Raw genomic sequence first — 17,100 nt, 5'->3', positions numbered from 1 at the left:
CGGATCTGTCCTGCCGCTAGTTCACATGTGCCCCCGGACTGCCGCTCCGACCCCATTGACTATAATAGGGGCGGGGGCGGAGTTCCAGCAGCAGCACACGCCGAGAGGCAGCCAGACTAAAAGTACTGCATGCAGTAATTTTAGTCCAGCTACCTCTCGGCGTGCGCTGCCGTGCTGCCGCTGGAACTCCACCCCCGCCCCCATTATAGTCAATGAGGACAGAGCATAAGTCCGGGGGCACACAAGAACTAGTGGCAGGACGGATCTGATAGGCTGTTCATCCACCGAAACTGCCTGCCGGAGTCCCCTGCCACTAGTGTGAAACTAGCTTTAGGCAACTTTCACACTAGCATTTCTACTGGATCTGGCGGAGTTCAGCAAAAACACTTCCATTACTGATAATGCAACCATCTGCATCCGCTATGAATGGATCTAGTTGTATTATCTTTAACATTGCCAAGACGGATCCGTCATGACCCACAACGCAAGTCAATGGAGGATGGATCAGTTTTCTATTGTGTCAGATTGTGACAGAGAAAACAGATCCATCCCCATTGACTTGCATTGTGGATCATGACGGATCCGTCTTGCTCCGCATCCCAGGACGGAAAGCAAACCGCAGCATGCTGCGGTTTGCTCTCCTGTATGAGAACGAAATTGAATGCATTTTGGAGCATTCCATTCTATTCAGTTCAGTTTTGTTCCCCTATGACGGATCTCAATACCGGAAAACTAAAATGCTAGTGTGAAAGTAGCCTTAGGAGTGCAGACAGTTCTCTGCGCATAACTTCAAGGTTTCTTTACAAAGAAAATGGCTGGATTATTTATTTGCAAAAGACTTAGAATAGGAATACATCCGCGTCGTTTTAACCTTGGATTTATGCGCAGTAAAGCAGCACTGAAGTGAAGTAAGCTGGGCTCTGGTTGGATTATAATTTTTTCTCAAGTATTTATTGTATATACTTAGCATGGATCATGCTAAAACCCCAAAATGTAATGAGGGCCATTTATTATCCAGAAATACACCTATATTAGGCTACTTTCACACTAGCATTTCTATTTTCCGGGATTGAGATCAATCGTAGGGTCTCAATACTGGAAAAAAATGCTTCAGTTTTGTCCCCATTCATTGTCAATAGGGAAAAAACGTAACTGAACAGAACGGAATGCTCCAAAATGCTGCGTTTATTTCCCGTCATGATCCACAATGCAAGTTAATGGGGACGGAATCATTTTCTCTGACACAATCCGACACAATACAGAACGGATCCGTGACTTTCAATGGAGTTCATGACGGATCCATCATTGCTATGTTAAAGATAATACAACCGGATCCGTTCATAACGGATGCAGATGGTTGCATTATCAGTAACTGAAGCGTTTTTGCTGAACCCTGCCAGATCCAGCAAAAATGCTAGTGTGAAAGTACCCTTAGGCGTATTTATGGCGCAGATTGCGGTGCAACTTTTCCCCACTTACGCCAGGTCTAAAATAGTGGGCTTGGCCAATGGCCTGGGCAGGGAAGGTCCGGCAGGCCTATCTCATTTACCATTTTCTACCATTTTCTGATTTAGGCGTAGAAAATGGTCTTTATGTAAGACATCTAGGAAGCTGGCTTACATTTAGACTGGTGCTGGATGCGCCAAAGTTTTGTAGAGGCCTGTGCCTCTTCATAACTTTGGCAGATCCACCGCCAGATATAGGGGTTATTAAGATAATAATAAATGACTTAAATAAATAGCTGATTGCCAATAACTAATTTGGTCAATAGCTAACCCTCTTCTGCCATGAGGTGAGATGAGTATTTTGCCTCAGACAGCAGTCAACCTGTGTTTTTTGTTTATTTTTATTTATTTATTGTGTGTATAACTGCAGCACTAAGGGTACTACGGGGGAGCATTATATATACTACAGAGGGGGCATTATAACTACCATAGATGGGGCCATTATATATGCTATCAATACAGAAGGCGTCATTATACATATGCTACAGTGGAGGGCATTATATACTATCAATGTACTATAAATGCAGAGGGGGCCATTATATATAATACATAGGGGGCCATTATATTTACTATCAATACAGAGGGGGCCATTATATATACTACCAATATAGAATGGTCCATTATATATACTATCACTAAAGAGGGGGCAATTATATTCATTATCAATATAGAGGGCGCCAATTAAATTTTATTTTAGTTGCTTTAGGCACCCAAAAGGCTAGAATTGGGCCTAGCTATCCTTCTTGACTCCCCCATACACATGCATGCTCGTCTATGCTCATAATAATGAGAGACAAGTAGACTGCTAGCAGACACATCTGGACTTATCTCCCATGACAATAAAGGATCAAGCATATTGAAGGCCAACATGTCCAATCTTTTCTTCTCCCTGACATCTGTGATCAGGAGAGAGTCAACACACTTAAAACAGAAGAGTTTGTCCATCCCACCAAAATCATCAAGTTCAGCCAACTTTGCTCTAATGTTGTCAGGCTGTCATATATGACATTTTGTAGTCTGTGAATGGGAATTTATAAGGTATAATAGGCTGTAAAGGAATTCTATATCCAAGCTACACAATATGAACAATAGTATTGGGACAGACCTAATCAATGAATTCAGGGGATTCATTCAGCCCCATTACCACATATGTATAAAATCCAGCACCTAGCCGTGCAGTCTGCCTTTGCATACATTGTGAATGAATGGGTCATTCTAAAGAGGAATCTTGTCTTGCTAAATCTCCCCCATAGACTGACAATATCTACCAGTTCTAGATTATCTCTGGCTACAAAACATGTGGTAAGAAATATACCATATTATTCGCTTTATAAGGCCTCATGCACACGACCGTTGTTTTATTCCGTGTCCGTTGTTCCATTTTTTGTGATTTTCTGCGGACCCGTTGCCTTTCAATGGGTCCGTTGAAAACTCGGCTAATGCACCATTTGTCATCCGCGTCCGTGATCCGTGGTTCCAGTCCGTAAAAAAAATATAACCGGTCCTATTTTTTTCACGGAAAACTGTTCGCGGACCCATTCAAGTCAATGGGTCCGTGAAAAAACGCGGAGGCACACAAGATTGTCATCCGCGTCCGCGTCCATTTTTTTCCTGTCATTTGCATGGCAAACTTGACGTTGGCCTCTTTCACACTTGCGTTGTCCGGATCCGGCGTGTACTCCACTAGCCGGAATTACACACCGGATCCGGAAAAACGCAAGTGAACTGAAAGCATTTGAAGACGGATCCGTCTTCAAAATGCTTTCAGTGTTACTATGGCAGCCAGGACGCTATTAAAGTCCTGGTTGCCACAGTAGGAGCGGGGGAGCAGTATACTTACAGTCTGTGCGGCTCCCGGGGCGCTCCAGAATGACGTCAGAGCGCCCCATGCGCATGGATGACGTGCCATGCGATCACGTGATCCATGCGCTTGGGGCGCCCTGACATCACTCTGGAGCGCCCCGGGAGCCACACAGACGGTAAGTATACTGCTCCCCCGCTCCCCACTACACTTTACCATGGCTGCCAGGACTTTAGCGTCCCGGCAGACATGGTAACCATTGAGAAAAAGCTAAACGTCGGATCCGGCAATGCGCCGAAACGACGTTTAGCTTAAGGCCGGATCCGGATCAATGCCTTTCAATGGGCATTCATTCCGGATCCGGCCTTGCGGCAAGTCTTCAGGAATTTTGGCCGGAGCAAAAAGCGCAGCATGCTGCGGTATTTTCTCCGGCCACAAAAAGGTTCCGTTCCGGAACTGAAGACATCCTGATGCATCCTGAACGGATTTCTCTCCATTCAGAATGCATTAGGATAAAACTGATCAGGATTCTTCCGGCATAGAGCCCCGACGACGGAACTCTATGCCGGAAGAAAAGAACGCAGGTGTGAAAGAGCCCTTAGACTTTTTTTTACTTTCCTTCATGTCTGGTGATCCTCCAAAAATAAAGGAAGACACACGGAAATGGATCACGGAACCCCATTTTGCAGAACGGAACACAACAACGGTTGTGTGCATGGGGCCTCAGATGAACTTTTCTACCCCCCCCCCCCCAAAAGTGGGCGGGGAAATGGCAGTGCGTGTTATAAAGCGATGGTGTAATTTTTACATGGCTGACACTGATGTACCGCGGGCCGGTATGATGCACAGCGCAGCCGGCGATATATCAGTTACAGGTGGGAGGAGGGGCTGGAGGCTGGCAACTCGCGGCGGTGCCTGGTGCAGTCACTGTATCACACCAGGCCTTCGCACACAGCAGTCTCTTTGCATGTAAAGTCTATTTCTTTAATGCTGAAGCAATCGCTCTCCTTTGATAAACTAGCCTAATCGCCTGAAACAGTACTCACTCTATAAATGACGTCAGTAAGTCAGTCGCGCTCCTGCTTCATTAATGAAGTGTGAGGAGCGTGACTGACTGAGTGACGTTACGCGCCGGCCGGACCGCTGCATTCATAGAGTGAGTACTGTTTCAGGTGATTAGGCTAGTTTATCAAAGGAGAGCGATTACTTCAGCATTAAAGAAATAGACTTTACATACCAAGAGACGGCTGTGCGCAGAGTGTAAAGGGACACATATTAATAAAGTAATGCTGTGAAACATAGGGCCATGAGGGGGACCAGCACAAGATCTATATGTGTGCCATTGACACATATAGCATCTTATGTTGGTCACCCTCATGGCCCTATGTGTCAGAACACACATCCCCCATAATAGTGTATCAGCCACAGTTCCCCATAACATTGTCATCCACAGGTCCCCCATAACAATGTTATCCCCAGACCATTAGTTCAAAATCCACCAAAAGCACACCTTTTGGTTCAAAATATTTTTTTCTTATTTTCCTCCTCAAAACCTTAGAATCAGGTGCATCTTATGAAGCGAAAAATACGGTATATGTATATATATATATATATATATATATATATAGTGCATATTGTGCGTGTATATATATATATATATATATATAAAACGTGTATGTGTGTGTATATACATATATATATCGTGTATGTATACAGTATATATATATACAGGTCCTTCTAAAAAAATTAGCATATTGCGATAAAGTTCATTATTTTCTGTAATGTACTGATTAACATTAGACTTTCATATATTTTAGATTCATTACACACCAACTGAAGTAGTTCAAGCCTTTTATTGTTTTAATATTGATGATTTTGGCATACAGCTCGTGAAAACCCAAAATTCCTATCTCTAAAAATTAGCATATCATGAAAAGGTTCTCTAAACGAGCTATTAACCTAATCATCTGAATCAACTAATTAACTCTAAACACCTGCAAAAGATTCCTGAGGCTTTTAAAAACTCCCAGCCTGGTTCATTACTCAAAACCGCAATCATGGGTAAGACTGCCGACCTGACTGCTGTCCAGAAGGCCATCATTGACACCCTCAAGCAAGAGGGTAAGACACAGAAAGAAATTTCTGAACGAATAGGCTGTTCCCAGAGTGCTGTATCAAGGCACCTCAGTGGGAAGTCTGTGGGAAGGAAAAAGTGTGGCAGAAAACGCTGCACAAGGGAGAAAAGGTGACCGGACCCTGAGGAAGATTGTGGAGAAAGACCGATTCCAGATCTTGGGGGACCTGCGGAAGCAGTGGACTGAGTCTGGAGTAGAAACATCCAGAGCCACCGTGTACAGGCGTGTGCAGGAAATGGGCTACAGGTGCCGCATTCCCCAGGTCAAGCCACTTTTGAACCAGAAACAGTGGCAGAAGCGCCTGACCTGGGCTACAGAGAAGCAGCACTGGACTGTTGCTAAGTGGTCCAAAGTACTTTTTTCGGATGAAAGCAAATTTTGCATGTCATTCGGAAATCAAGGTGCCAGAGTCTGGAGGAAGACTGGGGAGAGGGAAATGCCAAAATGCCTGAAGTCCAGTGTCAAGTACCCACAGTCAGTGATGGTCTGGGGTGCCATGTCAGCTGCTGGTGTTGGTCCACTGTGTTTTAGCAAGGGCAGGGTCAATGCAGCTAGCTATCAGGAGATTTTGGAGCACTTCATGCTTCCATCTGCTGAAAAGCTTTATGGAGATGAAGATTTAATTTTTCAGCACGACCTGGCACCTGCTCACAGTGCCAAAACCACTGGTAAATGGTTTACTGACCATGGTATTACTGTGCTCAATTGGCCTGCCAACTCTCCTGACCTGAACCCCATAGAGAATCTGTGGGAGTTTGGGAAGAGAAAGTTGAGAGACGCAAGACCCAACACTCTGGATGAGCTTAAGGCCGCTATCGAAGCATCCTGGGCCTCCATAACACCTCAGCAGTGCCACAGGCTGATTGCCTCCATGCCACGCCGCATTGAAGCAGTCATTTCTGCAAAAGGATTCCCGACCAAGTATTGAGTGCATAACTGAACATAATTATTTGAAGGTTGACTTTTTTTGTATTAAAAACACTTTTCTTTTATTGGTCGGATGAAATATGCTAATTTTTTTAGATAGGAAATTTGGGTTTTCATGAGCTGTATGCCAAAATCATCAATATTAAAACAATAAAAGGCTTGAACTACTTCAGTTGGAGTGTAATGAATCTAAAATATATGAAAGTCTAATGTTTATCAGTACATTACCGAAAATAATGAACTTTATCACAATATGCTATTTTTTTGAGAAGGACCTGTATATATATATATATATATATATACACTCAAAGAATTACTAATACGGTGTTGGACCCCCTTTTGCCTTCGGAACTGCCTTAATTCTACGTGGCATTGATTCAACAAGGTGCTGATGATAGCATTCTTTAGAAATGTTGGCCCATATTGATAGGAGAGCATCTTGCAGTTGATGGAGATTTGAGGGATGCACATCCAGGGCACGAAGCTCCCGTTCCACCACATCCCAAAGATGCTCTATTGGGTTGAGATCTGGTGACTGTGGGGGCCATTTTAGAACAGTGAACTCATTGTCATGTTCAAGAAACCAATTTGAAATTATTTGAGATTTGTGACCTGGTGCATTATCCTGCTGGAAGTAGCCATCAGAGGATGGGTACATGGTAGTCATGAAGGGATGGACATGGTCAGAAACAATGCTCAGGTAGCCCGTGGCATTTAAACGATAGCCAATTGGCACTAAGGGGCCTAAAGTGTGAGCAGAAAACATCCCCCACACCATTACACCACCACCAGCCTGCACAGTGGTAACAAGGCATGATGGATACATGTTCTCATTCTGTTTACACTAAATTCGGACTCTACCATTTGAATGTCTCAACAGAAATCGAGACTCATCAGACCAGGCAACATTTTTCCAGTCTTCAACAGTCCAATTTTGGTGAGTTCGTGCAAATTGTAGCCTCTTTTTCCTATTTGTAGTGGAGATGAGTGGTACCCGGTGGGGTCTTCTGCTGTTGTAGCCCACCTTTCTTTCCCATTCTGACATTCAGTTTGGAGTTCAGGAGATTGTCTTGACCAGGACCACAACCCTACATGCATTGAAGCAACTGCCACGTGATTGGTTGACTAGATAATCGCATTAAATTGAAATAGAACAGGTGTTCCTAATAATTCTTTAGGTGAGTGTATATATATATATATATATATATATACATACAGTATCACAATATAATTTTCTTTATGCCCACACACTATAAGTTCACACACAGTAAAGATGTGAAATTTGACAGTTTTCTGCCATTAATACACTAATAAATATAGAATTCAAGCATACCACTTTTTATGAAGCATCTGTCCCTATTTTTCTACATATATAAATGTCTCAGAAAAAGAGGGTAGAACATTACAGTTGTGTAACTCAATTATTAAAGCAGTATTCCAGTTAGAGAAAGTTATTGGCTATCCACAGGATGTGGAATAACTATTAGACTGGTGGAAGTCCTACCGCTTGGACCCCAATGATCAGGAGAATGGGGGCCCTGTATCAGGTGGAACCTCCCTGAAATGGATTGAGCGGCAGGTCAGAAATGTGTGTACCGTCACTCTATTGATTTCAATGGGAGAGCCAGAGATAACCAAGTACAGCTCTCTGAATTTCTCTTTCCAATGTGAAAACACTTCATTTTCATGCAGTCACCACTAGGGGGAGCTAAGTGTAAGTAGATTATTAAAGTTTCCATTTCAGCCGATTGTAACCACATAAATTCCTATGTACTGAGCTCCCACTAGTGGTGGTTGCTGGTAGCCTGCTCTGTAATAGATGAGAAGCTGGAGATTTCTGAATGTTTATATCAGTAGTCTGGCTTGAATACTTTAGAAATATGGTGGTCAGAATGCATGACATATTTATGAAACATCTGCTCCACTTTACTGACATAGACGTTGGATAAAGTGGGTGAGGCCAAGGGTGACTTTTTAAATTACTTTTATTTTTGTCCGTTTACAAAAAAAAAAGGAAATTCACCAGAATTCTGGGACATTGCGCTTTGCATTGGAAGTGATTGATTCACAGGGGGCCCTATGAGATATGTGTATGTCCCTGTACAAAAAACACATAATAGATCATGGTTCAAAGATGGGCAAGTAAAGTAATAAATGGACACATGGACTCCAGTGTCCATAAAGATGATCAAAATTAGAGTTATTTGATTTAGAGAAAAAAAAAACAACAACAACAACTGGGCATATGTATGAATGTATGAAAAGCCAATACAGAGATCTCTCCCATGATCTATTTATACCCATGACTGTTATGGTAACAAAGGGGCATCCTCTATGTCTAAAGGAACTAACATAGTGGAGGGTTCTTTACGGTAAGAGCAGTGAGAAAATGGGACACTCTGCCTGAGGAGGTGGTGATGGGGAACTCACTAAAAGAGTTCAAGAAGGGCCTGGATGCATTTTTGGAGAGTAATAATAGATGTTCTAATTACTACATTACTGGAGATTGTTTGTTCACCCAGGGAATTATTTTGATTGCCGGATTTAGAGTTAGGAATGATTTCTTTCCCTAAAATGAGGAAAATGAACTTGTACTTCAGGATGGTTTTTGACTTCTTCTGGATTAACATTGCAGGTTAATAGGCTGAACTGGATGGATGAATGTCTTTTTTTTTTTTTTTTTTAAGCCTTACAAACTATGTTACTGTGTTGCAGATAGTTATCATGAGATATTTACTCTTTCACTAGAAATGAATATACTTAAAGGGAACCTGTCACCGGGATATTGTGTATAGAGCTGAGGCCATGGGTTGCTAGATGGCCGCTAGCACATCCACAATACCCAGTCCCCATAGCTCTGTGTGCTTTTATTGTGTATAAAAACCGATTTGATACATATGCAAATTACCCTGAGATGAGTCAGAGCTTGAAAATATGACTCTTCTCTGGTCACACAAGTAAGATATGACTCTTTTATGTTAATTTGCATATGTATCAAATATTTTCTTTTTACACAATAAAAGCACATAGAGCTATGGGAACTGGATATTGCGGATGTGTTTGCGGCCATCTAGCAACCCATGTCCTCAGCTCTATACACAAAATCCCGGTGACAGGTTCCCTTTAAGGGATGTTTAAGAAAAAGTCTTTGTTGCTCATAACAACCAATCACACTGCAGTTTTCATTTTGTATCCTGCTCGTGAAAATGAAATCTGTGCTGTGATTGGCTGCTATAGGTATTAAATACAATTTTTCAGTTTTAAATCTACCCCCTGCATTTGCCTATACCTACTGCACATGGTGTTCAATCTTTCCTTATTAAAAATCCATATATTTATAGCAGGGATGGGTGCCAAGATGGATGAAGCAGCTATACACTGTTCACAACATTTCTTTTGAAACTGTTTCTCTAAATAATCCTTTGGGCACAGAATACACAGACATTTAATGTTCACGTAATACTTTTTTTAAATTAGCAAACACTACCAAATTAAGGTACATAGCAGAAAAACGGACAATTTCTCTCTAATGTTGGTCAATATAGGTCGTAGGTACAAATAATTAGATTGGCAACCTTGAATGGCTCTGAATCTTTCTAAACTAGACCCTGGACAGCACAAAATACAATTGTAAACAATGTACACAGATAAGGATTACCATTATCTGGAACGGCAATAAGTGGAAAATTCAATAACCCGAGACTTTATTTACCACCATTTCTGGCCTTGCTTGACTTCTGAGCATACTAGCAGCTGAAGTACTCTGGCTATACTGCAATCTCAGATAACTGTTAAGTGAGATGGATTTCTACAGGCTTCAGATTAAGCAAAAAAAATAAAAGAAGGTTAAACTTTCTCAAGTAAGGTTTGAGATTAAACTGACTGTTGAGACTGCGGGTTTAAAACTTCTGGGGTTTGTGATATGTTGGATATTCATTTTAATTATATCACTTGTACAGAGTAACAAAAAATTTAACCCTCATCGTTCATCAACCATGTCCCAAGTGTCCTTTATAGTGAAATTATTAAAATATATATTCGCTGTAGTAGCAGTTAGGCTGCTTATCGCTTACTGTACGAGAGATCTCACATGACTGCTACAGGTAATTGCAACTGTTTTTCGCTTCCTTTTCGAAAAATCCATAGGAAAGCTGCATCTAGAATACATATTGACTTCTAGAGGACTACAGTATTTTAGCCATTCGCTTCTACAGAATGTGACTGACATGTAAGCAGGGAAATACTGGCCAAATTGGAACTGCCTGAGGACCCAGAAAACAGATGTTTATGCAGTTCTCTGCAAATAACGCAGATCTGTCAACTTAATATGTTGCCCTGTATAGGGGCAGCATATTATATCTATAGGTCTATACTCCAAGTTAACGAAATGGCACAAAAAATGTGCCATTTCACTACTAGGGCTGTGCCTCCCACATGAATCTGACTGACCGGCTCCTGTGTATAAGTGCAGCCTGTCAATCAAAAGCCTTCAGTGGTATGTCCAGAGTGATGCCGATGTATTATTTCCTAGTAGTCAAATGTCTTGTCAGTGCCATTTTGGCTACTAGTAGTATGGACCTGAAGCTGTAATATACAGAACTTCCATAGAGCAGCATATTAAGCACGCAAATCTTCTGAAATGTTAATAATATAAAGGTCATGCCTTGTGAAGACGAGTTATGCTCATACACCCTATTAATGGACAGAACCCTCTTTAGGAGCCACTAAGTAAAAGCTACTCGTGTCTGATGCTTTGCAAAAGGTTTCATAGTCCGACCATATTTCAGAGAAACATAGATGCTAAATGATTATGATAAAAAAAGGTTGGCGACATAATGCCACTCAGGGGAAGCAGGGTGGTGTCAAAATGTCAGTAGCTTCTTCCTTACCGATTCCAAGAATAAGGCCCAGCAGTACCCGGGTAATAGAAAAGCTGATTCATCCTAGAAATTAACTCCAAAACTCCATGCAATTGGAAAATAATACAACAGCCTGTAGTATAATCCAGAGTTGCATTAGCAATTCCGAAGACTTCAGAGGTGAAAATTCCCAGCATTCTCATCTTTGGAGTGTGCAAAGAACTTGATCTTTGTCTGGTGGTAGACATCTAGAATGGGAAAAACTGCCCCCCTCTATTCCAATAACAACCATCAGATTAGTGAATGCAGCTCTGGACTGTAATATAGGCTGCAACACATTTTATCTACATTATATATTTATATTTAAGTGTTGTGCATAAGTGACCATATGATTTAAAGGGGTTGTGCACCTTTGAGGAGGTTGCGGGCAGACCTGTAAAGGGAAGCATATTTACCTGTTTTCCAGTGCTGGATCCTGGCTTCTTTACTGCTCGCCCTCAGCTGCTCTGCTGGGCTCCTTGGAGGTAAACTTCCTGTTTAACACTGCTGCAGCCAATCATTGGCTGCAGCAGGGACTGACACCTCTTGCATCATGACAAACAGTCACATGATGCAAGGGGAGCAGGTCATTGATGCGGTCAGTGATTGGCTGTGGTGGACTCAAAGAGAAAGTTTTCATCAAGGGCACCCAGCAGAGCAGCCAGGCCGTGGAGCAAAGGAGCAAGAGGCTAGCACCAGGAACCAGGTAAGTATGCTTCCTTCACAAATCTGCCAAGGATGGGGGGGGGGGATGTTTGCTAACTTCCCCCCCAAAAGTGCAAAACCCCTTTATACTGATCACAATTGGCACAGCTTTTTTGACTCAGACTCGTGTTGCAAAAAATTCTTATTGCATTTTTCTTAAGGCCCTATTAGACTGAGCAATACTCCAGACAATTATTTTTCATTTGAATGCTTGTCCCCGATAATTGGCCTGTATGATCATGCAGCGGATCAGACGATGAATGAATAAACGCTCGTATGTTGGCAGATTTTCATCTTTCATCAGGATGAAAGATGCCCGATTATCAGCAGCACATCCCCATGTGTAACTAACTGCGGTAAATATCATTCCTCCCACATTCACATTACATCGGCTCATATAGTAGGCCGGTGAAAATGAGTGCCGATGGATGTGATTATCATTTATTGGCGCTCATCCTTCCCGAATAACGGGATGTGTAATAGGGGAGCCCTTAGTCATAATAACCATCTTTTTAGCATAATCACTACATTTGTATCTCTACACTTCCTTAGCTTTGATTTTGGGCTACGTTTATAGAAAGCCATGGGGAACCTCCTAAACATGGGACCCTATAGTTCTACCAACTGGTGGTTTATTCAGTTTATGAAGTCATAGATTTATGATATCTCCTAATTTCAAAAATACTATTTTAGTAGTTGGTCAAAATTTCCGGAGGTTTGTATTTTTTTTGCAATAATATTCTGCACCAAGACCCTTATTTAATGCCACCAATACCTTCCGAGTGGTATTCAGGAACAGCAGCTGTAAAATCTCGGAATGCCTACTACATATACTAAATATATTGTTATGCGACCAAGGTCTCAGTATCCATAACAGAAGCATATGGAAAGATGCCAGGTTGTCTGTGAGTTATGGGAATAAGGCTCAGAGGCAACACGAGTGTCATGAACTTTAGCGTAAATCATAAGCAATGCTTTTAAACACCTCATCTTTCCCAGTGTGCATTGTTCACATTGGAACCTGATGGCACTTACTGTGAATAAAAGACCTATTCTGATGTGTCAGCACTTACACTGGAGACTCTCTGTGGCGATCTGTAACTAGTGCATTGCTAGCTGTCTAGGTTTTATATGTACAAAGAACTCAACTGATGTGACTACTAGAGTACAGTAGAAATACTGCTGAGATCCAGAAATCATAGAGTGCTGCCTGCTTGGCAAAATACATTTTTTCACTTGCCCTACAGATGCTGAGTTAATTGGTTTGCAATGATAATAATAATAATAATAATAATAATAATAATAATCTGATCTTAAAGATGCTGTATAAAAATGGAGCCTGGAATGGTAAGTAGGAGCCTATGTAATGAACATTGCTCTTACTCTTGTCTAGTGATGACCTCTCCTGGTTGAGTTGCTCATTATAGATATTTATGCTGAGGAAATGTTTAGCAATTCACAAAATGGACAAACCACTAAAAAATCGAAATCATAATTATCAGAGAAGCACAAATAAATGATCGGAAGCCAATACACGTCATTGATCTTCAATCTGGAATGCCCGATAAAAAGAAACATGAAAAACCTGGCGATTATTTCCAGATCTTCATTTTCTTACTTGCCTAGTAAAATATGAAGGATGATTAAATGAATCCAAAGGAATGCAATGTTCTGACTACATTCTTGGCAAGTGAGTGCAATCTCTTTAGCTGCAATCAGCAAAACAAGTGAATTGTCTGATTTTAGCATTTTAAAGGGTAACACCTGGAGTCTTCTTTATCTGGAGTCAAACACTCTTTTAAGATTTAAAGGAGTGGTCCAGGATTTTTTATATTTTTTTGTAGACTAACAGCAGGAAATGCAATGAAATAAAAACTAAACTTAACGTACTTTTTAATTGTCCTACTCTGTAAGTCCCCACTATTTTTTGCTTAATAGTCCTGCGGCCATGACATCACATGCATCTATTTCACCACTGTGGCCTCATGCATGCATCACCACTGAAACCAGTGATAGGCTGCAATGGTCACAAGGCTGTATGGTACATCATTACTGCAGGAAGATGAACAGAATCAGGTAGGGATTACTTTATCATATTTCCTATTTTATATCCCAATCACCGCGGATTGACTACAGCGATCATTTGTTTTGATGCAATGTCACCACTGCAGCCGAGTAAACAAATCATCGGGGGGGCAGCACTGAAACGGCAGGTGGATTTACTAGTTGGCTCCTCCATCTTTTATTACTTTATCCCAAATTCGCCTCCTGGCAAAGTTCTCAATACTGGAAAACCCTTTTAAGGGACCTTCACACTTTTCGATTTGATGCAGGTTTTTACGCAGTCAAAAACTGCATTAAAAAGCTACATTAAAACAGCATGTGTCAAAACAGCTTGTTCACCTACACATTTAATTGATAAAGCAATTCCATTTATTCATTCTCAGTTTGTAGTTCATACATTTGTGCTTAAATAGTAAAGGCAGTATATTTCAAAATCGCTTCTCAGACAATAAACTTCTGTTTCCCACAGTCGAAAACTTGCTACCTTCCTACCTACCAGTTGGATTCCATGAGCCAAGAATTTACATACAGAACCAAGAAAAACACTTTAGCACCAAGAAATGGACCCTGCTATAATTGTGAGTAAACGGCGGATCTTGTAGATAAGATACATAACAGGAATATTAAAATGAAAAAGTTCGAAACATTCAGTAACCATGTAAGTTTTCACAGAGTTCCCAGATTTTTGATTTTCCTTGTTAATACTACCATGGTACCATTTCTTACATACACTGCTTAATCATTAGGCAACGGTGACCTTAAAGGAGCACTCAACCTAACATTTTATGTCTTATGAAAGGAAAGAGAGCGAATCTCATTCACACATACTGTACGCCTGTAAATGTTTCTGGAAGGTCATCGAATTGGAGATATGTGATATAAAACAGAAACTGCTGGGGCAGAATTTTTTTTTTCCTGTACTAAAATGGACACTTACGCAGAATTGATTGGCAAATATAACTGTTGGGCTGAGTGCTTCTTTAAGATGTCCATAAACAGAAATCTTGAACTCTCAAAACTACTAATGTGATTCCACTAAAGCAGCCTTTTAACAAGAAACAAGCATACAAATGGGTTTAGACACAATCTATAGTAATACATTGGATCACTGCACAGCCGTAAGGGTACCCAGAGTACCATTATGCAACTTACACGTGGCTGTCACGCATCACTTTCTGTGTGAAGAAGACATAAGGCGCAATTGTGGTGGCAAAAGCAGATTGCAAGTCTCTGGCTTGAGAACTGAAGTGCGTTCTTACAATACTTGTAAGACAGCCATAAAAATAAAAGCCTTTAGGTAGCCCAAGCCTAATGGAAGAGGTCAGTTGCTACCTAGAAAAAAAACTATTCCCCCAAATTTGCTTGAACCACTATTTACTGTACTGACACCTACAGTAAAACCCATGATGAAGAATGTCAGAGCTGATATCATGGTATATAATTTTTCAACTTCAACTTCCAGCTACTTTCAAGCGCATCACTAAATTGAAGGAATCATTTATGGTCAAATGGTGGTATATTAGGGCAAATTCTGTCATTTTGCCTGAATTCCTCCCACTTTGATGTTCCTTCTTGCTGCTCTTTTAACCACATAGGCTAAGTATTTGCAAAAATCCAACAGCTGTGCCCAACATCCAGTCAAATCAGTAGTATATTCAATAGCTGACTGTGTAATGCAACTTTATGGTAAGGCAGGTGGTGACTTATAAAGGGATGAGCACAACTCTCATGTAATAATAATGAGGCACTATGCATATTTTATTTACTGTGCCTATCACAATATAATGGATGATAAACCACAGGCCTTATATATAACACCAGTTCACCAGGAAGACAAAAAAAAGATGATCATGACCTCCAATGGCTTCTCATCAGGACTCACACTAAAACCAACTTTATTTTTCATTGGTATCTAATCCATGCCTATAAGAGAACAACTGGGTGTGCAGCACCATGGAATAAGCCAGAACTTCATTATAATACACCTTAGTGCTGTTCCCTGATCCGAACATCACTTAGGATTCATTTGTAGAATTGGTGACCATATTGAGTTCCTGATGAATTCTTCACACTGCTTATTCATACGGAAGGTTTATGCAGCATCATTCTTTACACTATTCTTTCTAAAGAATTAAGGTGTAACTAGAGATGAGCGAATTTGCGATCCCGTCTAATTCTACTCTCCGTCTGTAACGAATCAGATAAAAAAAAAATTATTGGGTCATATTTTGATTCTAAAGAATCAATTCGCTCATCTCTAAGTGTAACCACAGATCTTCATTCCAGATGTTATAGGAGTAAATATTTCCCCCTCAAAAGTAGTAAACGTTAAAGCACAGGAGAGAAATAGCATCATGCAGAACTTTCAAGAAAGGCCAACTCTTAATATGTACAGTGTGTCTGCTGACAACTCAAGATGCAGTGCATCCTCCAGAGCAGAAATCCTGCTCTACTTAAACAAATCCACCCTGGCTGTGCTCCTAAAGAAAGAGTTGGAAACAAGTAAAGGGATAGAAAAGACAACCATAAGACTTACGGGAATCAGAGGAGGCACTCCAGGCACTGCAGTATAGGTAGCTCCAAATCCCCAGGACAAGAGCAGCCCCCCTGGCTCTGCAAATCCAAACCATGGCTTCTCGGGTTTAACTCCAGATCCCACAGGGTTAGTACAGTAACTTGTTCCTCTATGGTCCTCCTCAGGGAAGTGAGGCTGGGTGTGGAGTGACACAGGGCTTCCCTCTTTAAAGAAGAACAAAACCCACCCCTCTTTTTCTCCTAGACCCTTGGCTGAGTCACTGAGACCTTCTTCTTCTTCTTCAACATTCAAGTAACAAACTTGTTCCTACTTTGCTGGAGATCATGATTAAATATAGAAATGCAAAAGGGTGAGCAGAAATGATGTGCAGCCTTAGGAGGAAAATCCCAGAGCGGTCATGTGGCAGCAGGTTAGGATAGGATAGAAGAGAGCAGTGGTGCTGATGCTGCTGCCTCTGCAGCTGAGTCCTTCCTCTCTCTACTGTGATTGGAATAGCCTTAGCTCAGGCACACACAGTCATACTGTATAT

The 17,100-nt window shown here is 41.2% G+C and overlaps 1 protein-coding gene across 1 annotated transcript in view; it reads right to left on the bottom strand.

Moving 5' to 3' along the window:
• CNTNAP2 (contactin associated protein 2) overlaps positions 1 to 16,665 on the bottom strand; it is a 2,163,381-nt gene extending 2,146,716 nt beyond the window's left edge. Inside the window, exon 1 of the mRNA XM_044295439.1 lies at positions 16,572 to 16,665. Within this exon, the coding sequence (XP_044151374.1) occupies positions 16,572 to 16,665 (94 nt within the window). The remainder of the gene's footprint in view (positions 1 to 16,571) is intronic.
• Positions 16,666 to 17,100: the final 435 nt, after the last annotated feature.

This window comes from Bufo gargarizans, chromosome 5 (genome assembly GCF_014858855.1).
Source record: "Bufo gargarizans isolate SCDJY-AF-19 chromosome 5, ASM1485885v1, whole genome shotgun sequence".
Taxonomy (NCBI): Eukaryota; Metazoa; Chordata; class Amphibia; order Anura; family Bufonidae; genus Bufo; species Bufo gargarizans.
The sequence above is the reverse complement of the archived record's forward strand: the minus strand, read 5'-3'. Positions and strand labels throughout refer to the sequence as shown.